The sequence below is a fragment of the Drosophila sulfurigaster genome, chromosome 4 (genome assembly GCF_023558435.1).
Source record: "Drosophila sulfurigaster albostrigata strain 15112-1811.04 chromosome 4, ASM2355843v2, whole genome shotgun sequence".
Classification (NCBI taxonomy): domain Eukaryota; kingdom Metazoa; phylum Arthropoda; class Insecta; order Diptera; family Drosophilidae; genus Drosophila; species Drosophila sulfurigaster.
In genome coordinates this window covers 827,779-850,206 of record NC_084884.1, presented here as the reverse complement: position 1 = coordinate 850,206, position 22,428 = coordinate 827,779, and the positions used below count along the sequence as shown (strand labels likewise).

General features: G+C 43.7%; 1 protein-coding gene across 1 annotated transcript in view; it reads left to right on the top strand.

The window, feature by feature from the left end:
- Positions 1 to 22,428, top strand: part of LOC133846915 (glutamate receptor ionotropic, kainate 2) — a 69,576-nt gene that overhangs the window by 21,454 nt on the left and 25,694 nt on the right. Inside the window, 1 exon segment of the mRNA XM_062281630.1 lies at positions 16,629 to 16,832. Within this exon segment, the coding sequence (XP_062137614.1) occupies positions 16,629 to 16,832 (204 nt within the window).

Here is a 22,428-nt window from a genome sequence, read left to right as displayed (position 1 = left end):
CTTGTATTGTCGGTGTGCACTGCTTATCAATGCAGCAGTGTATTTGAATCGGACCAGAGTATAGTCTGACTTATGGCGGTACTGTGCTTCTGCTTGACAGTGTTTATCAGTCTCGTGCCAAGAACAGCTACTTCCAACTCCAGACAGGGTATGAACATAGTACGCATCGGAGCACATTTTGTTTTTGTACATCGTCTTTTCTTACGACTCTCCTGTATGCCACAGCAGCAAAGCGAGATTGGCTCGCATCCACAAATATGCGCAAGTGAGTGTCCAACATCTTTCCTGGTTCAAAGGAGCATCGTGAATTGCTCTACGATATCTTGACGTCACTTCTCAAAAGCATAGCTGATTCCATCCATTCACCAATCTCTCGCAGCAGCAATTTGGCGGTAATCATAAAAATGCAAGCCAAGGGATCGAACGTTGACATAAACATGCTTCTCCTCAGTTTCACACAATTGTACGCCAAACGTCGTCACAGTCATTTCAAACACATCCGTATCTCGTTGGTCATCTCCATCACGCCATACAAATCGTTGTGCACATCTATCCTGTGCTCAAATAACGTTTTGGTGAAACATCTGCTTGATATCGCCGCAGACTCCGACAGCTCCGTCTCTGAAGTTTCATTTTCCTTTCAATATTAACCAGTCTCTTTAGCATCATATCGTAGTTCCGTGGCATTTGTGGCGAGTTTTCTACTCTCTATTGGTCATCCTAAAGTGCATCCAGTGTAATCGATAGCTTCGGCACTGCATCATCGAATGCCATAATTGGAAGACGCTCATTAGGATCATCTTCATGCATATCTCTTCGATATAAACTCTGAGGCTTAGATTCCGCACAGCATGTACATTCTGCAAATCGTAATGCTGGCGTTTTCCTGCTCCGCCAGGTTTCTCCTTAATTCGTCATCAGTTATCGAGTCAGATGAACCTTCGACGAAAAGAGCATACGTATTCATCCCTCCATTGCCAAATCCGAATATCGTCGGGGTTCAACGCAGCTCAAATTCCGCTCTGTGGACTCTTAGACTGCTCTTGGCGGGTTCCTGCTTGAGCTCGCTGACTGCTGCTCATTCTCACTTTTGTTTTCGTCCACTGGTGGCGGCGTTCTCTTGGAGGAATACCACGTTTAGTGCAGCAATCTTTGATGTCGTCCTTGACATCCATCCACCTGATACTTGTGGTCCGGAAACTCGTGATCATGTGGCGACAGGTTGCTCAAAAGATTTCTCCATTAGGTAGCCATTAAAGAAATGATGCCAGATTACTCACGATCTTGGTACGATCTTTGCCAAGTGCTGTTCGTGAATAGCCTGCAGATCTAGCACTCTTTGCAACTGCCTTCGTAAGAGCTGTTCAGGTCGTTTATACCTGAACCGTAGCTGCTCTATCACTGCGTATACGTTGCTCGGGTGGCAGCAATGACTTGATAGTGACACGCGTATCACCTTTCAGGGCCTTTAGCAGACGCAGATTGTTCTCCAGGTTTGTGCAACAAATATCGGCTAATCTTCTGGTTTGCCTCCAAACACTTGATACTGCAGATCCGATAACCATAGTCGACGGCGTCGATACAGAGATCTTGGGCTGTAGTATGGTGCAAATCCAGCGACTTGTGTGTAATGAGGCCTCGAATTACTGGCGGAAAATTAGGCGGCAACAATTCACTCATAAGCACTGGGCGGTTTTCTCTCATGAGAACCGTTTGATTCTCACTCGTATTTAGCGGCAGATTTCCACTCAAGTTTGTCGACGCTGACCCGCTGTTGCCACCGGATCCGTGCCTTGGTTGGTGTGCCGTTGCTCGTACTTCGAGCAATCCACTACTCGAAAACAACAACTTGTAGTGGATCAAAATCGATCGGTGAACATCTACCACAACTCCCTTGGGCCAGCTGTTTCGTTTGCCATTCTCATCTGCGATAACAACGATGTCATCCACGGCGATCGAGTCTGGCGGCGGATTGAACCATTTGGTACGGCGCGTAAGCGTTGACAGATATTCTCGAATCCATCTTTTCCAGAACTGATCGGCTAACTGGCTCGAAATTCTGAATCCTTTGGCAAGCTTGTCACCGTTTTGAATTTCGCTGTCTCGTTCACGAATTCCACTAGAGTGGCCCAAGAGGAAATGGTTCGGTGTAAGCGCTTCTGAGTCTGCCGATTCCAGTGGTACATATGTGAGTGGGCGTGAGTTGAGATTACCCTCCACATCAGCCAACGCAGCACGAAGCACTTCTTCTCGCAATCCACCAGGCGGCAAGATTTCCGTTAGAATGGACTTTGTTGAGCGTACCAATCTTTCCCATGCACCGCCCATGTGCGGTGAGCCTGGCGGAATGAACGTGAACTCCATTTCTGGGTATTTGGTCTCCACATCCCTGGTCGATATACGCTCCACTTCATCTTTTAACACTCTACTCGCACCTCGGAAGTTAGTCCCATTATCGGACATCATTCGTCGCGGGCAACCACGTCTCGCTATAAATGCCTTTAAAATACAAAGAAAAGAATCGGTTGACAATGACGTTGCAATATCCAGGTGTACGGCACGAATTGTGAGGCATGTGAACAGCGCTTCTCATGCCGTCGTCCAACGATGATGTCGATGGGCCCAAAGTAATCCACTCCTGTATAGGTGAACGGCGCCATGTGGTGCGCCAAACGCTCACGCGGTAGACTTCTTATTTCTGGAGGTTTAGGTCGCGCGCGCCTCATCCGGCATGCTGGACAAGTTTGAGAACCTCTCTCACCAAGGCTCTCAGACCAAATATCAGGAACTTTTGCCGTAGTTCATTGACCACGATCTCGTCGTACAGATGATGGTACCGGCGATGATACGACTCAACCAGCAGAAATGTAAATCGATGTTTTCTTGGTAGGATTATGGGTCGCTTTAGGTTTACTTCGACTCCTTCTATTAGGTCGATTCTTCCCTTGATGCGCAGTATGCTCAGCTCGTCCAAGTGCGGAGAGCATTTGAATAGCTTGCTCTTTCGATCCATAATACTACCTCCTGTTTTCAAGCATTTCATCTCGCTGAAATACTCGGTTTCCTGGCACACTCGTATTAGAATAATATCCATCTCGATTGGCCGCTCAAGTAATAATAACTTCTTTAATTCCGATGCTCTTCTTGACAATATATCGCAAGAAATCCAATACTCGCAACTGTGCGGCTCTCAACCTCTCCAGCTTGCTGAATCTTTCTGGGTCTGGTGAGATACAGCTCAAAGGTGACATGGCTTCCAATTGCTCTTCGACGTGTTGCAGAATAGTATGGCTATGTTGGCTCGCATCAATGCTCATCTGCGGCCACTGAGAGTCATCCGAATATAGAAATTAAGGCCCTCTGAACCACCTATTCGCTTCGTTAATGACAGGCGTTCTTGTCCATTAGGTACCATCGTCGGCCACATTTTGCGCTGACGGGACTCATCTCCAGTTACTCACATCTGATCCTTCTAAGATTTCGCTAATGCGGAGGGCAACAAATTGGTGAAATTTACGAACATCCGATCGTATCCAGAATAGAACGTCTCTAGAGTCTGTCCAGAACACTTTCTTGTCAACGTGTACCGACATTTCAGACTCGATACATCTGGCCAACCTCAGCCCCAAAACAGCAGCCATGAGTTCCATGCGAGGTATCGAAATTGGTTTCAATGGAGGAACCCTTGATTTTGACGCTACAAGGCTGCAATGAACTTGATCGTCTACTTCAGCTCGGATGTATACGACGGCAGCGTATGCATTAACACTTGCGTCTACAAATGTATGCATTTCCAGACATCTAGCTGCACTAACTCCTTTCAATCATCGGGCTATACGCAGATTGTTTAACGTTGGCGCCAAATCCAACCAACGACGCCAGTCTGCCTTGTCTTCTTCATTAAGCGGCTCATCCCATCCGACTCCACTCCTCCATATATTTTGCAGAATGATTTTTGCGCGTATCTTGAAAAATCAAACAATTCCAAGGGGTCGAATATAGTCATAATCATGGCTTCACCATAAACGTTAGACAATCTTCTCCAGGTTGCCACCACATGCCCAGAACCTTTTCCGGACCAACATCTGGGTAACAAATTGGCTTGTCCAACATGTCATGTCTATTTTCGAGAGCACAGACCACTGTTTGAGAATTGGATGTCCAGTGTCGCATGTCAAATCCTCCATCAGCATGAATTAGTTTTACAGCCTGGGCCAGCTTTGTCATCTCAGCTACTGAGTCCACAGACTGAAGCCAGTCATCGACGAAAGTGTTGCCGCAAATGGCTTTTACGGCCTCAGGATATTCAGCTTCATATCGTTGAGCATTGCGTGTCAAAACGTAACTAGCCAAGGAAGGTGAACACGATGCTCCAAAAGTCATAACTTGCATGACGTATACCTCCGGTGGCCGTTGCGAGTTTCCATCACGCCAGAGAAATCTCTGAGCTGCCTGATCCTCTGGTCGCACCCTCACTTGGTGGAACATTTCGCGTATGTCACCTGAAATAGCAATTGGGCATTCTCTGGAAGCGTATTAGAATGACCTTCAATGATGCAAGTGTGTCAGGACCCTTTAGCAGGCAGTCGTTTAGAGAAACTCCTTGGAGTTTCGCTGCAGCGTCCCACAGTAAACGTGTTTTCTTCTTGTTTGGGTTGGTGACTTTAAAGATAGGAAGAAACCATGTTATATCTTTACGCGCCAACTCACTATCATCCAGGCGTCTGATGTAACGATTTTCCTTATAGTTTTTCATCGTCGTTAGCATGAAGTTGCGTAACTGCGGATCTTTCGACATTTTTGATTCGAGACATTTTAGTCGCTTAAGACACATTTCATAGGAGTCAGGCAAGACCACTTTATCGAATCTCCACAGTAGTCATGTTTGCCACCTTTCTCGTCTGCCAAGAACGTTGTCGTTGCTTCCATGATTTGCATCGATCGCTCATCGTCTTTGGATCGTAATGGATTGATCGTAGCGACAATTCCCAGAGATTTCAAATAAAAGTAATCTTTCAATGCAACATCTAAACTGCCAGTCTCACTACATTGGCAAATATGTAGCAGGCGTGGAATCGATGAGTATTCCTTTGCTGAGCGGCCGTAAACAGCCCAGCCAAGCCTGCAACGTGCTGCAATAACATCGTCGTCTTCACTTTCATGCAACTTCAGCGGAATAGTCCACTTAATGTTGTCGAGTCAATGATGATTCGTGCTCGTACGTTGGAATAGGGATCTATAGGCAACGTACAGAGGTGACTCCGAGACTCAATAATTGCTGGTCGAGGCTTTGCTCTGGTAGGTCGAGATCAGACACTGTTCGCACATTTTTCAGAGTGTATCGCTGCGATTCCATACTCGAAGCTGTACAGTAATGTCCAACGATTGCGAATTGTTTTCGACCTTAGAAACATCACCTGTCCATTTCAGGCACAATTGAGTTGCCGGTCCTTCTAGCTCGAGCTCGTCAGACAAGGATCTTTCAACAAGCAGCTGCTTCATCGGCCAAAGCAAATGTTTTCACAGATTTGGTTTTGCCGTGGTTCGTTATCGGGATATAACGAAAGAGAGGGCTACTCGCCGTCTTTCCATAAAACATGATTGAAGACTCCTCTTTGTTGACAGATCGAGGCACTGTTTGCCCAGTCAGCTTTCTGCCATCATTGCCTGCGGCGGTATGCAGCAGTACGTGGTGAATTGATTTGCATCCATCGACGCCACAGGTTTCTTTAGCTTTGCAGTTTCGTACGAGATGCCGCCAGAAACAACAGAAACATAGCCGTTTCGATTTCACAAACTCCCAGCGCTGTTTAACGTTCAATGCTCGAAAGTCGACACATTCCGACAATCGGTGCGTGCCTCCACATTTTGGGCATATAGTCTTCTCTGATTCTCCATGATGCTGTCGCTGTTGAGTCTCGTCATTGTTGTCGCTAACACTGTGCACAAACAGTCTTTCTTTTGGAGCTTTGGCTGAGGTCGTTCGTCCGACATCATACGGAGCCACCATACTGGCACACATTCCCACATTGAAAAGCCAATTGTCGAATGTGGCCATGTTGACGCTTTGATTTGCCAATCGGTGTCGACCCCAGTCCAACTTCATACTGCTCGGCATCTTTGCGACCAATTCGTTCAACAAGACAGGATCATGCAAAAGTCATGAAGACCCAATGCAGACATGGTTGCGCAGTAATTTTGGACAGCAAGGGCAAGTCGAATGACGGAGTCCAAATTATCTGCCTTCATCGCTGGCTCGTCTCTCAGTTTTCCTTGTATGGCCGGCCATACAGCATTCTTAATGTTCCAATCGCATACGGCACTGTATCTGGCACCATCAATTTTCCACGTACCGCTTCCAGTGCCTGGCCCTTAAGACACTTCTGTAAGCGTATAAGATTTTCCTCGTTACTGAATCCACATCTTTCCGTCGACTGCTCATAATTGCTTATAAACAGCAGCCATTCGTCAGGCTTTCCAGTGAAAGTAGGCAGATCTCGGCTGATGACATGTCGTGCACTGATTTGAGCGGCCGTCAAAGGCTCACTCTAGTCAATGAATTGGCAGCGTGCATGTTATTTGGTTGTTGAAGATTACTGGGCAATCCCATTGATCCCGGCTGAGGCAATCCATTGATTATACCACCCATCGCTGCTGCAGTGTTCGCTTGATACGGCATTGTCAATCCTCCACGAGATGACTCCATATGGAGCTTGTTGACCACCGTGCCATATCCCGAACTATCAAAGTACATTTGTGTGTTTGCCGGTTTATGACGAAGATGAGCGGCCTATATTCGCTGCTCCATTGCGCTCAAAACTCGCGACAGCTGCCTGCACATTAACGGCTTCATGTAAACCCTTGGCAGGTCCGATTGGATCTTGCGGAGCAGCTCCATCTAATTGCTGACCATGACTCGTCATCTCTTTTCCAGGCACGTGTTCCTTCCGATTTGCCATAGTCGTGGTTGAGGTTGTGTCACGACTCCAATTGCGAACTTTCAAAGTGCTCCCCACACAATATGTGTATATCCAAAACTGATATTATTCCAGATTCAGACTGAATGTTTCCGATGAGACTGATTAATTCAGAATGAGACTGAATATTTCAGAATGTTGGCACCGGATCCGTGCCTTGGTTGGTGTGCCGTTGCTCGTACTTCGAGCAACCCACTACTCGAAAACAACAACTTGTAGTGGATCAAAATTTGCTGAAATCTTTATTATTTTCATTACATTATTTACATTTCATTATAATTTCATATTTTTACTTACATTCGTGCTCTGCGCACACCTTCAAATCCCTATTTAATTGTTAACAATTATCGTAACCGTCGTCGCATGCAGACGTGTATTTATTGTGCTCCGGGAAAAATATTCAATAAGATCACATAAGTGCAGTGACTGGTTTAAAAATCTACAATATCGCGAAAAGACGCTCTTTGCGATGAAATCGCTAATGTTTATATTGATTGATTAATTAATTAATATAAATCATAACAATTAAAACTCTAATTAATCAATCTCGATTACAATGAGTCAAAACGACATTCGTGCACAACGTCACCGTGAGCAAGACGAGAGACGGCTCTCACAACAAAGAAACAACGCGTACTTCTCTTTTAAAGCGACCGAAAATAATGCAAGCTCTGATCAAGTGCGGTCAATTACCCCAACTCGACCGAATTCTTAAACGTAGAGAGTAATAGAGCGCGCTCATGCTCTCCCTCGCTACCATCGATGTCTCTGCAGCCTAAGAGCGCAGTAACCAGCACCGCAATTTCGCTGACAACGTCAACCGTAACAACAACAACAACCGCAACTGTATCGACAGCGCGTTTAACGACATCATCAGCTAGCAGCGCAAACATTACTACGTCTTTCGCTGCGCTGCCCGAAAAAGAACAAAACAATGAACCTATTAAGCCGGCTGTGCAGACTGGTATGGATCGCTACATTCAAATTAAAAGAAAGATGAGCCCTCTAAATTCTCAACGCAAAATAACCCGTGGCAATGCTAGCCTAGCTGCAATAGAAACGGACATGAACTCGACCCGATTCAAAATCTTGGCAGACGCCTATGAGGTTGAGGCGGCCGAATCTACTGAAGTCGAGAAAAGGAAGCCAAAGCCTCCGCCTATTTATATACGAGAAAAAGTTCCAATGTTCTCGTCAACAAAATTATTGAGCTTATTGGCAAGGATAACTTCCACATAATACCCCTTGTAAAGGGCAACATTCACGAAACAAAAGTTCAAATGAAGTCTGAAGATAATAACAGAGTATCATCGAAATATCTTACCGATAATAAAAGAACTTTTACACGTATCAGCTTAAAAGCAGCAAGGATTTGCAAGTGGTACTCAAGGGTATAGAATCTGAAGTAACGCCTGAAGAGATAACAAAGGCACTACAAGAGAAGGGATTTAGCGCAAAGACAGTCTTCAATATCCTTAACAGGGATAGAAAGCCGCAGCCACTCTTTAAGGTTGAGCTCGAGCCAGACAATAAGCCCCTGAAGAAATACGAAGTGCACCCTATATACAATCTTCAGTTCCTGCTGCTTCGCCGAATTACAGTTGAGGAACCGCACAAACGCAATGGTCCGGTACAATGTGCGAACTGCCAAGAATATGGTCATACAAGGTCATACTGTAAACTGCGCCCGGTGTGTGTAGTTTGTGGAGAGCTTCATGACTCCGCACACTGCCCAGTGAGCAAAGATGACTGCAACTCAAAAAGTGCGGCAACTGCGGTGGCAATCACACTGCTTTCTATAGAGGTTGCCCAGTTTATAAGGATCTGAAAAGCCGCATTCATCAAAAAGGAATTACCGCCCGCACCCAAAATAAAACGTTGAAAGTCTCCAGATCAAACCCTGAAGTCTGTGACAAAAGTGTGACATACGCAAGCGCTTTAAAATCAGGACCGGCTATCCCTGCCTCAAAAGTTCATTTCTGCAATCAGCATACCAAGAACCGAACATGGCTCAGCAACATCAATCGCCGGAGCAGTCAAAAGCAACTTCGAAGCTATGATATGCAGCTTACAACAAAGCCTTACAGAATTTATGTCATTTATGCGCACAACTATGCAAGATTTAATGCGAAACCAAAATCTATTGATTGAAATGCTGGTTTCACAACAATCCAAATAATGACTCCCTACGGATCTCTACGTGGAACGCTAACGGCGTTTCACAGCATAAACTTGAGTTAGCTCAATTCCTACTCGACAATCAAATCGACGTAATGCTACTTTCAGAAACACACCTTACAAACAAATACAATTTTCATCTACGAGGATATACTTTCTACGGAACAAATCATCCAGACGGTAAAGCACATGGTGGGACTGGAATTCTAATCAGAAGCCGCATTAAGCACTACTATCATAACAAATTTGCTAAAACTACCTACAGGCCACATCTATAAATATAAAACTAAATACCGGCAACGAACTTACACTAGCCGCCGTATACTGCCCCCTCGCTTCACTATAGCTGAAGATGAGTTTATGCAGTTTTTCAACTCACTAGGAGACCACTTCATAGCAGCAGGAGACTACAATGCCAAGCACACACACTGGGGATCTCGTCTCGTGACTCCAAAAGGAAAGCAGCTCTACAATGCCATTATCAACGCCAAGAACAAGCTCGACTATGTTTCTCCTGGCACACAAACACACTGGCCGGCAGACCCAAAGAAACTGCCCGATTTAATAGACTTTGCGATTACCAAAAACATTCCAAAAATCTGATATGCGCCGAATGCCTTTCGGATCTTTCATCTGACCACTCGCCTATACTGTTTATTCTACTCCGGCATCCAGGAACATTGGAACAATCACTAAAATTGACCTCACAGAAAACTAATTGGATTAAGTACAGAAAGTACATAAGCTCACACATTGAGCTAAGTCCCCGTCTCAATAATGAAGCCGACGTAGACAGCTTTGTTAATTCACTGGAGTCTGTACTTGTCTCTGCAGCCCAAGCTTCAACACCTCAAACCATAAATACACAAAGCAATCGAAAGAAGACAAATCTACAAATCGAGCAGCTCGTCCTCGAAAAGCGACGCTTACGTCGAGAGTGGCAATTCCACAGATCGCCATCTTCTAAGCAACGTTTAAGACATGCCTCACGTGAACTTACTAAAGCTCTACAGCAAGAAGAAGCATATGTCCAACTCCACTACATAGAGCAATTGTGTACTTCTAGTACGAAAAACTCACTATGGAGAGCTCACCCTACTCTGAGCTCACCGAAAGAAACCGTGATGCCTATAAGAAATCCCACAGGAGGCTGGGCGCGTAGCGATGCAGACAGAGCCAGCACGTTTGCCAACCACCTTAAAATGTATTCCAACCAAATCCTGCCACGAGTGCGTTTACTCTACTTTATCAAACGAGCCTCAGCTTCAACGTGAGCCAATCGAATTTCGCCCAAATGAAATCGTTAGCATCATCAAAAATCAACTGAATCCGAAAAATCCCCAGGATGCGACCTCATAACTCCCAAAATGATCATCGAGCTCCCATATTGCGCCGTTTGCACTATCACCCAGCTTTTCAACACCATCGCAAAACTTGGCTACTATCCAGTGAGATGGAAGAAGTCAATTATAATAATGATAGCAAAGCCGGGAAAAGACCACACAGTCCCCACGTCGTATAGACCTATAAGCCTACTTTCATGCTTATCTAAACTCTTTGAAAAATGCGTTTTGATTCGGATAAACACATACCTAAGACTCCAGGAAGGAATCCCGTCACATCAATTTGGGTTTCGTGAAAAGCACGGAACAATTGACCAGGTCAACCGGATAACATCAGAAATTCGGAACGCGTTCGAAAACGAGAGTACTGTACTGCCATATTTTTAGATGTCTCTCAAGCATTTGACAGAGTCTGGCTAGAAGGTCTAATGTACAAGATCAAGACAATGCTCCCCAGCAACACCCATAAGCTTTTAGAGTCTTACCTTTACGACAGAAAATTTGTTGTGAGATGCAACTCTGCTATATCTGATGTTTTCACCGTTGGAGCTGGAGTTCCTCAAGGTAGTGTGCTAGGGCCAACACTATACGTCCTCTACACAGCAGACATCCCGACAAGCACACGAATAACAACATCTACGTTTGCTGATGATACAGCTATTCTTAGCCGCTCAAAATGCCCGAGGCAAGCAACTGCGCAGCTAGCTCTTCATATGGTCGATGTTGAAAAATGGCTATCAGATTGGCGAATTAGAGTGAACGAACAAAAATGCAAGCACGTTACATTCACCCTGAACAGACAAAACTGCCCGCCGCTAACGTTAAACAACACTTTACTCACGCAAGCAGACGAGTGACATATCTAGGAGTACACCTCGACAGAAGACTCACATGGCGCCGGCACATTGAAGCCAAAAGAACACACCTAAAGCTAAAAGCCAGCAGCCTTCATTGACTTATCAACGCTCGGTCTCCCCTTAGCCTTGAATATAAAGTCCTGCTGTATAACTCGGTACTAAAACCTATATGGATGTACGGCTCCCAATTATGGGGGAGTGCCAGCAATAGTAATATTGACATAGTCCAGCGAGCTCAGTCGAAGATCTTGAGAACCATCACCGGGGCACCGTGGTACGTTCGCAACGAAAACTTACAACGCGACTTAAACATCCTACCAGTCAAAGAAGTGATCGCAGAACAGAAGGAAAAGTACTTTACCAAGCTACTGTTGCACCCTAACCACCTGGCGAGAGGTCTAACAAGATTGAGCAACCAATCACGTCTTCGTCGTAATGACTTACCTACCCAGCGACCGACCTGAGGGACGCGCAACCAGAATGCAGTTTTAACACACTGTTAACTAAAATTTAATGTTAAGATTCGTAAACTTATTGTTAGTCTCAAAATCTAGAGAAGATTCAATAAATAAAAGCAAAGTCCTCAAAAAAAAAAAAAATTGTTAACAATTATTTTCTGCCTCTGCTTGGGCTCAAATACAAATTCAAAGTAAATCACGCTGCCGAAATTTGCAGCTGCATTGCTACATCTAGCGGACGTAACGGTGAAATTCCAATGCATAAAAGAGAATCACCGATTACAAATGCCCAGTAAGAAATGCGCTGGCAAAGCCCCAGTAGAAAATTTAGTTCGCCCGCCAACACCCGCCATTGTCGATTGGTATCATAGCTGTTGACTCACTTACACTTAACTGTACTTTTCCTCTCAATAATGGATCACTTAACAGCACTTGAGTCTGCTCCATCTTGAGCTGCGCTTCCAGATCAGCAATCTTCTTCATAAAACTCGCAACCAGAGTCTCAATGATAGTGCTTCGCTAGCGCTTTCTTGGCTTTGCGAACGCACTGAATCCAACGTCGATTTTGCAAGGTCGACCCATTGCGACTTGTGCACTCATAACCGATTTGCGTGGATGTGGTATGCGAATAACAGAAAATAATTGTCGCCAACAGAATTAGAAGATGTGTTGCAATCCGTTTTGACAGGATTTTATTCTGTGAGTTAATCGTTACAATACACGTAAAATCTATGGCTTTCTTCTTACCGTAGTGACTTCCTCTAAATCTAAACAATTATCAATTATCTGCTTAAATACTCTAGTATGCGACCGTCACAATGATGATTAATTCTTTCACCTGTCGAATACAAAATACGAAAAACTACTAATCGAAATTCAACTTATTTAAATCGCAACAACCAGAGTAGAAGTTTTTGACCAAAAATATTACAGTTCTATCTCTTAAAGTCTCTGATATCTGAGTGTTCATACTGACAAACGGATGTGGCAATATCGTCTCAGCGGCTGACGCTGCTAATATATATATATATGCTATGCATAGCGAGAAGCATAGCATGTCAAGGGGCAGACCCGATAAGATGAAAGCTCAATTGTCCGTGCCCTCCACTAGTACCTCTAGAGCTCCACTTAGCCCTCCTTCACCCAACGTCAAATCCTTCTCAATCTAAGAGGGAGGTTTCCGCACGGTCAGCTTGCGTTTCGCCCGCTTCGGCCGCAAAGCTTGCAGCTAAGTCCAAGCCGCTGATGTTGGTCATACAGCTTTCGTCCGATCCAAAGAGTAAAGTGTTTACCGTTCCGATCCCTCGACTCCCGATTGTCACACGCTCGCACGGAAGAATGGCACAAAATTTAGTTGAGAGAGCGTTGACGAAACTCATCGCTGCGACTGATTGTATCAGTCAATTTACGGCGAGAGTCAACAATCCCTGTGTCGACAGTCCGTCTCCTTACACGTGCCAAGTCAAACGGGCCAGATGCGAGCCTTGTGCAAGACTGTCGGAAGATATTGAGAAGTTGTTCCATCTTAACTCCAAGACCAGCGGTGAAGCCCATGTCATTGTGTCAAAGTTCCCTTTGGCCAATGAAGGATTTCAGTCGGCTTGGTCCAGCTTAACTGAGCGTTTCGAGAACAAACAATTGCTCGTGAACAGTCAGCTGGGAATTTTGTTTAACTTGCCCGCCATTGGGCAAGAGTCGGGTTCGGCAATCCAGGAGTTCCAGGGTACCATTCAAGGGTGCCTGGCAGCCTTAGAGCACTCGAAGATCAACTTAGAGGATCAGGATTGTATCTTGGTCTTTTGTATTATTCGAGGCTTCCCAAGTTGACCCTTTCTCTCTGGGAACAATGAGAGTAGGGTGACCACGAAGACCCAGTCCTGCAAGTTGTGTTCCCAGGAAAATCATCCGATTCGTTCGTGCCCTCGTTTTCTCCAGATGTGTCAACGAAAGGGTCAATCATATTAAGCAACAGAAGCTGTGCTTAATGTGCAATCGTCCCTGACAGTTAACACACAAGGTGTTCTGCTAAGTACAGCTGATGTATACGTCTGCCATCACGGCGTTCGGTATACAGTTCGGGGTTTGATCGATTCTGGTCAGAGACCACCTTTATGTCTTAAAACTTGTACAAGCGCTTGGGGATGCCATATACATACGTGCAAGCCCACGTCTCTGGGCTGACTCAAGTTGTAGCAGCACAGCCCCGAGAGCATTGCCAATTCCTAATTGGTTCCCCGTTGCGCCCAGATCTGCAGATTGAGGCGTCGGCGTTCGTCCTTCCTCAATTAGCAGGCAAACTGCCCTCATGCTCTCTCCCACAAACAATCCTCGACAATCTGCCAAGCATCCCGCTGGCCGACTCCAAGTTCCATGAGAGTTCGCATATAGACGTGCTTTTAGGCGCAGATATCCTACCATCCGTTCTTCTCGGCGGCTCTTGTCCGAACGTTTGTGGATCCTGACTGGCCCTGTGTCGGGATCTTTTCTAAGTCCATCTCGTCCTTTTCGACTCGACTGTCTGTCGATAGAACTCCTACGATCGGTCCTGTGACTGGAGCCCCTTTACATCTATTTCAGTTTTTCGGCTCGACCGTTAGTCGAACGAACCCCTACGATGGTTCTGTGACGCGACCCCACCCTGAACCCTTTTCGGCTCGACTGTCCGTCGAACGAACCCCTATGAACCGAAATGAAGCTTTCTCCAAATTTGTGGAGGACCTTCCAGTATCGAACGTTGCCTTTGAGGCAAATTTTATCAAATCGAGCTTTCGTAAACCAAAGGGTCCTGATCGTATTGATTCACGCTACGTTATTCAAATTCATCTGGACTTGGGACGTACAAAACAAGTCGCTCGTTCTAGATTCGGTAGTTTCCATTTGCCACGTTTTACTGTTTACACGAATTACAGCACAACCATAAAGTTTCGCGTTGTATTTAATGCCTCTAACCTTATGCGGGAAGAGTCTACACGTCATCATCGTCCTGAACCGAGCCTCCCATCGGATCTTACTTTCCAGATCGTGTGGACCTCTCCATCCACTATCCAGTGGATACCTCCGGCCACACTGAATTAGTGTCGCTTTTATTCCCACCCAATCCATTTTTCTCTCCTTTTTGTTTACCATGGCGTTATCACGTAGTTCATTGTGCCCCCTCTCTGATGAGGCGTTCCACGATCTACATAACCTCCGAGAATCGTTTTCCTTCCGAGAACAGCCACCCCTATGAAGACGGATCATTCCCTGCACCGGTGGCACCGGTTACTATGGGTTTCCGTGCCTCGGGGGCACTTGCCGTAGCGGTGAACAGTGCAGGCATTGTAGCGAGGAACACCACACAATGCTGCACGGGAGCGTCTCCATCAGTCGCGTGGGCGCTGAAGGAGTGTGCACGGCGATGTTAAACAGGTTAAAGAGGATCTTGAGCTGACTCTTTACCATTAAACGATTCGTTCCAAAGCGCTCAAACTGTAAGCCGTCGCGAAACCGGTGTTTGTAAGCGGAAACTTGGCAATAATATCGTTGGTCTCATCTGCAGTCTTGGAATCAACAGATTTTCAACAGATTTCAACTTCGAGTTGGTGCCATAGATGGCAGTGAAAAGATCACAAAGGTTCGTCCACAGCAAGTAATCTCCATTGAAAATTTCAGTGTTAACCGAAGGGACCCGACAGCCCCGGAATACACAGGAGGCGCGGATAATTTGCTCCTTCACACGTGCGAGGCGCCGTTTGTACACTGAATAACAGTGGTCGTACTTGGCCTTCATGGCCTCTATGCCTTCATTGTCGCCGCATCAGCGCACGTGACATAATCGGGCTCGACATTCCACAAAACTTGTCACTGGTCTGCCTGGGATGGCAATTTGTGAATTCCATCCCAAAAACTGCGCCGGCTTGACGGCAAGAACGTATCAGGTCAATTTCTGATACCCTGTTCTGTGTGAACCGTATTCCAATGAGGGCGTTCTGCATCGAACGAAACAAATGATAGTCAGAAGGGGCAAGGTCTGGGCTATTAGGCGGGTGGGATAACAGTTTCCATCCGTTGTTTTACAAATAGTTTTAGCCGAAATGGCAACATGGGGCCAGCGTTGTCATGATGGAAAATAATTGCATCGTGCCTGGTTGCATATTTCAACCGTTGTTAAGCTATTGCTCTCTCGGCTCTCTCGGATTGAGTTCATATGGAACCTAATTTCCATCCTTTCCAATGTATCCGGCTTCTTTAAAACGTTTTGCAATGGCTGTTAGAGTGATTTCCAAAGAGCACCATAAACTTCCACCAAAATAAGATGACTTTCGGCAGCAGTTTTCTTCATATTGAAGTTATAAAAAGAATTCGCCTCAAAAACACTTTTCCTGGCACAAACATCGACATATTTGAGTGCATAAAAAATAATGTTGTTTACGCATCAATTGAATGACATTTACTGAAACAGATGCACAATAACCTTAGCATTTGGAAACGATGAAAATTGAAACGATGGTAGAATAGTCATGCAGCGCAATCTCTTGCAAACCGCACAAATTAAGTTATAGATCCAATATTTTACTTTTCCGCACGTTCAAAATTTTCTCTTCCTAGATGGGAAATGAAAACAGACAAAATCGCTGGGCGTTGATGCTTTATTTGTTATATATGGTCCTAAGTTATAGTTATAGTATTCTCCCTATAAACAGTGAGTGTACAAATGGCTAAATTAATAATAATTGACCTATTTATCACGAAGTGATTTCGTGCTGGTTAAAAAATCCATTATGTAAATATATAAAATATTTTATTTATTCGTGTGTGATTCTATGATATTTTCAGGAAACGCCTTACGTTATGATGCGTTACGGAAAAAACTTTACTGGCAATGAACGTTTTTATGGGTTTTGTGTCGATATTTTGGAAACAGTAGCACGTGAGGTGGGATTCGACTACATATTGGACTTGGTGCCAGATCGGAAATACGGCGCTAAAGATCCAGAAACTGGCCAGTGGAACGGCATGGTCGCAGAGCTTATGAAATATGTTCGTATTAATTTTGTATGATCTTAGATAGTTTAAAAATTTCTATAGAGTTAAGTTAAACGTATACGGTAATAGTATTCCATTTTGGCAAGCACAATATAGTGGCACTATAAAATTTATAGTATTAATAGTCTGTGTAAGCTTGGCTACCCTCGGATTAGAAGTTATCAAAGGAATCATTCAGCTTGAACTTACAGTACTACACACAAAATATAGCTGATTGTCAATCAATGTCGACACAATAAAGTAAATATATTCTTTCCCAGATTCAACGGTCGAGACGATTTACCATATCCATCGTTTGCACGTTGAAATGCCGAGCATTAGCCTGTAGTCTTTCCTTGAAATCTGCATGACGTATTCGGTTAATTTTGAAGTTTTGCGCGAGTTGGTATTGGACAGAACTTACGCCAGCTCGCGTCCCACTGAAGTCTAGAGCGAACTTCAATTTCCTGCCTAGAGATCTCAGAGATATCGGCACATTGCACATATTGCTACCCTATCCCTCTTTGGCAGGAGTATCTGCGATATCGTTGCCCTCGATGCCCTAGTGGCTTAGGATCCAGTAGATACACATGATCGCAGATGCGTTCAGCGACTCTACTGCTCATTTGCTTTCCTGGACAGATTTGCAATTGACCGTCGGTGAAGAAGTTAAGGGCTTCGGGAATGCGTAACCCTTCACGCCAGCAGCCCGATTCTACGTATACCGTGTTAATATGGTCAGTACAGGTAAGGGGATAGTATAGTCCAAATGGACTGGATATGGGAGGACAAACTCCTGAAGTGGACAACCATATATTGCATGTGTTGGGTGGACGGCAAAGGTGCAAAGTAAGATATATGCATCAGGCTTCGCCAACCACTTCACTGAGATATATATTTTTTCAGACACATGCACTAAAACATATTTTTTTCTCAGGTTTTTTCACATAACTTGTTAACAATTGTGTTACAAACAAAACCAACAACAAAACCTCTTTTCGGAATTTTGACAAATAATCCTACTAAAAAGGTAATCGTTGTCTATTTTGGTGTGGAATTAACACGATCAGCTGATCTAGTAATTCACGCTTGTAAGTATCGTGGTCCACCAATAAATGGTGCTATTTTTGGAGCTTTCAGACTCATTGCTAAATAAAGCTCCGCTTCTCAGAACAAAACATGACAATACATTTAGTACCATTTTCTCAGACTACAAATAATTTTATACAACTAAACAAATTAAATAATACAAATTAAATATGACAATACACATATAAATAAATAATATAATAAATAATAAGTATAAATATGTATGTGTGCAGAAAAGAAAAAAATGTTGCATACTTTTAGGCTTAGTCAATTTCAGCTACGACAAGCGGGCTATTACAACATCTGCATACTACAACGTTCTTACTTTCCTGTATACAAAGTATTTGAATAGTTTGGTAATGTAATGCCCATCAAACAACATGCCTTTACCCCTTATTTTTTTGATGCATATTTCCCCAGAGTTATCGAAATTTTCATATGTGTATGTCGGAGTCTGTTCTACCGAAGTCCGTTTATTCATTATCGCGAAGCGAGTTTCGATGCTCTCACAGGCGATTCCACGAGCACACTGCACGCTCGATCCTTTACTGCCTACGCCATAGCCATCGAACCACACTCAGCGACAGCGTCTGGTCGCTGTCGCCCCGCAATAATTGGCAAAGCGACAAAATGCGGACAACCAACAAAGCGCAAATAAAGAATGATGCAATCTAACATGCACACTCTCAATTACGCAGTGCCAATGTGCCGAAACGCACAAGCAACTACGCAGTGCCAAAATGCCAAAGTGCACCTACAACTACGCATCGTCAATGTGCCAGACGCACGCACAGCTGCGCAGTGACAATGTGTCGAATCTGCGTTACTTACTCTCCGACACGGCCATTCTGATATATACACGTCCTCGTGTCTATAATAACTATCTCAATTTCAATCTCACTTTCCAATTTCAATTCCTCAGATTAACCCAGTCAAATAATCTCAAGTCCATGTAGTCTTCCATAACATAACTTTATTTCTATTTTTAATATTTCGTAGGTTATTTTAATATTCTCAGCTTATATTATTTTATAAACAATTTCTTTAATTTCCATTCCATTTAAACATTTTCAAATTATACATTAATCAGCTCAAAACATCATTTCTTAATTCAATGTACATAGCTAAACTTTTATTAGCTAACACTTCAATCTAATGCCAAACGCATCTTCAAACAAATTAAGTTTTCCACCGCCTAAAACTTTGACTACACTCATTTTATTAAGTTCCCTGTTCGTCCATCGCCCAACACTTGGCTTCACGAATTCGTCAACCATATTTCTCGTCCATCGCCCAATACTTGGCTTCACGAATTCATCAACCATATTTCTCGTCTACCATATTTCTAGTACATCGCGTAACTCTTGGCTTCTCGAATTCATCAACCATATTTCTCGTCCATCGCCCAATACTTGGCTTCACGAATTCATCAACTACACTACTCGTACATCGCACAATACTTGGTTTCACGAAATCAACAATCGCATTGCTAAAGCAACTCTCGTCCATCGCCAATCACATGACTTCACGAATTCTCTTTTGTTTCAACAGACTTTTCCAAAAGACTTTTCCAACAGACTTTTCCAACAGTCTTCTCTTTATGATTTACATCTAACTCTTCTGGGATTTGCACATCCGGTAGCTTTCGCAAACTTTCGTGTAGGTACTTGTAACGTCTATTGTTCTGTGTAGACTTTAAGGTGTATCGGTCTCCGTCCAATACCTCGACCACCAAAAAAAGGTCCTCTGAACCACGGGTCCAACTCCGTTAGCCGTCTCTCACCGCTTCTATGTAACACAAAGCCACCCACACAGAACCAAATTACCTTAGCCTTACCCTTAGCAACTCTCTCTTCACACATCTAGCGACCTTTTCCATGTTCCTAGGATCAACGACACTAGCCACTCTACCTTCTCCAACCTTGAATGCATCTCCTCTGCCTTCATCCCATAACCAATGCAATCTCAAGAAAAAACATTTTGAATGTTAAATGAGAATCTGCTTTGACTAGAACGTCTAATACAAGTTGCAACCGCTAATATGCGTCATCCTTCGATATAAAATATTGACTATTGCTTTAGTAATATTGAGACTTCCTTTTATTTATTTATTTATTTTTTTAATTTTCGATCATTTCTGTTTCAATCTTCAATCAATCAGAATTAGCATGTAGAACGGTTTCACACACGTTCACAACTTTAGTTTTAACAATCTTAAAATTATCATAAGAAACTTCCACTAATAATCCTTGATCCAATGTTTCTCTACCAATACAATATTATTTTTCATACTAGTATCATTTCACTTTTTATACTGGTACTATATGAAACAAAACAACCAAAGAACCAACATTAAACACGACCCCAATTCAGCCTGTGCGGCACTGTAAGTACTGGCGCTACCCATCCTCTATCAAGGAATAACGCCTCTTACCAACTAACTTATAAAAAACGCTTTCTTTAAATAATGAGCGCTCAGCTCCAAATGAAATGTAATTGGAAATCTCTCACCCGCATACTGAGGCTACACCATAGCTCACAGCTCCACTCCATTCCTTTCCATGACGAGACTGATCTGATCGCCACTCCTTTCCAGTTTCCGGAACTTGTGCACTCATTTCAGTTTTAAAGTTTTGCTTTTTTATGACCAAGTTTTCTACACTGATAACATTTGATTTCTACAATTTTAGCACGCTTGGCCTCTAGTTCCCCGTTTGATATAAAACGACGTTCTCTTAGCGCTGAGAACACTTGCAACTCCGCTTGCAATTCACGTCGATTGGTTACATGCGTTGTATGTACCATGCTGCAGACGCCGATCGAAATTAGCCTGTCCAAGAACCAACGCAATGGCAATTTGATCGAAATTTAAATTTCGCAGTTTTGTTCACAGTATTGTCACACAACAACTCACAACAACAGGCTAACTTTCACGACTTCACGACTAACTTGGACGACTTTTAAAAATATTCACAAAGACGGCGGCTGGCGTCTCAGATATCTCGTACCGCTGCTCAAACAATTGCCGGAACTGTTGCCAGGTTATAACAGGGTAACACATTTTGTAACCACTGGACCGCTAAGCCTTCCAAAGCTTTACTCAACACTATTATAAGAGCACTGTCACTTAATAAGTTTTCTCGTTAAGTTACACACCACACCAGCATTGTCTGGATTATATTTCGGCAAACAGATCTCACTATTTATTTCAACTCGTTCGCCGGCATCTTAATCAGTGCCAAAAAATTCCAATTTTATTTTGCTCTATCAACGCGAAAACATCCCTAGATGTAGTTTGGTCAGGGCCGAATCCCACTTCTGATGTCGGAGTCTGTTCTACCGAAGTCCGTTTATTCATTATCGCGAAGCGAGTTTCGATGCTCTCACAGGCGATTCCACGAGCACACTGCACGCTCGATCCTTTTACTGCCTACGCTATAGCCATCGAACCACACTCAGCGACAGCGTCTGGTCGCTGTCGCCCCGCAATAATTGGCAAAGCGACAAAATGCGGACAACCAACAAAGCGCAAATAAAGAATGATGCAATCTAACATGCACACTCTCAATTACGCAGTGCCAATGTGCCGAAACGCACAAGCAACTACGCAGTGCCAAAATGCCAAAGTGCACCTACAACTATGCAGCGTCAATTTGCCGAGACGCACGCACAGCTGCGCAGTGACAATGTGTCAAAGGAATGACTTTTATTTCCCCCTCAATTTCTCCAAGTTCTTTAACAAACAAATGAGAATCATATTTGGAGAAATTGCGAAAGAATACGGGGATAAAATCACTCGTCTTGTATTTAAGGTTACAAGAATAATGGGCTGCACCTCTATATCTACTTGTAAAATGACAGTGATCTTTCACTCTATCATTATTTACAATGCCCTTACATATGTGACAAATGGTCGCTTTCCTAAAATTATCTAACTCATTATGACTCATGTGCATTGGAACCACTATTTTCATGTGGTTCTCATACAAATCGGACAAGTCTGACGTTAAATTTTTAATGAAAGTGCGAGCGACATCACCTCCTGTCTTCGAAACAAACTTATCTAAGCCAAAGTCAAATGCACACTTTATGTAGTATGCAAATGCTACTGGCACATGCTTATTAATAATTTTTGTGTTTGCACTTACATCTAACGTTACTGGTTCCAATATGCATTGAAAGTCTGCATACACGACGAACGGAACCTCCAACTGAAGGTGATGGTTTTAAAGGTAATCTTCGGATCCTTCCTTGGTCCTCGGTAACCACCCGACTGCATCTCAATGTATGTTGAGCTGCCCTCTCTTCACTCGTTGAGTATTGTAAGCATTGATTACAGAACCAACGCTTAACTTGCTGTTTACCCAGTTGTTTGGCAAGTAGACTGTGTGTGAAAATTGAAATTGTAAGGTGATTGTGATATTTTCAAATCTATTGAATGTACTTACTATGAAATATTTTTATCCACACATAGTGTCCATGAATACCCGCAGTTGGTCCGTCGACGAATAATAAATTAATG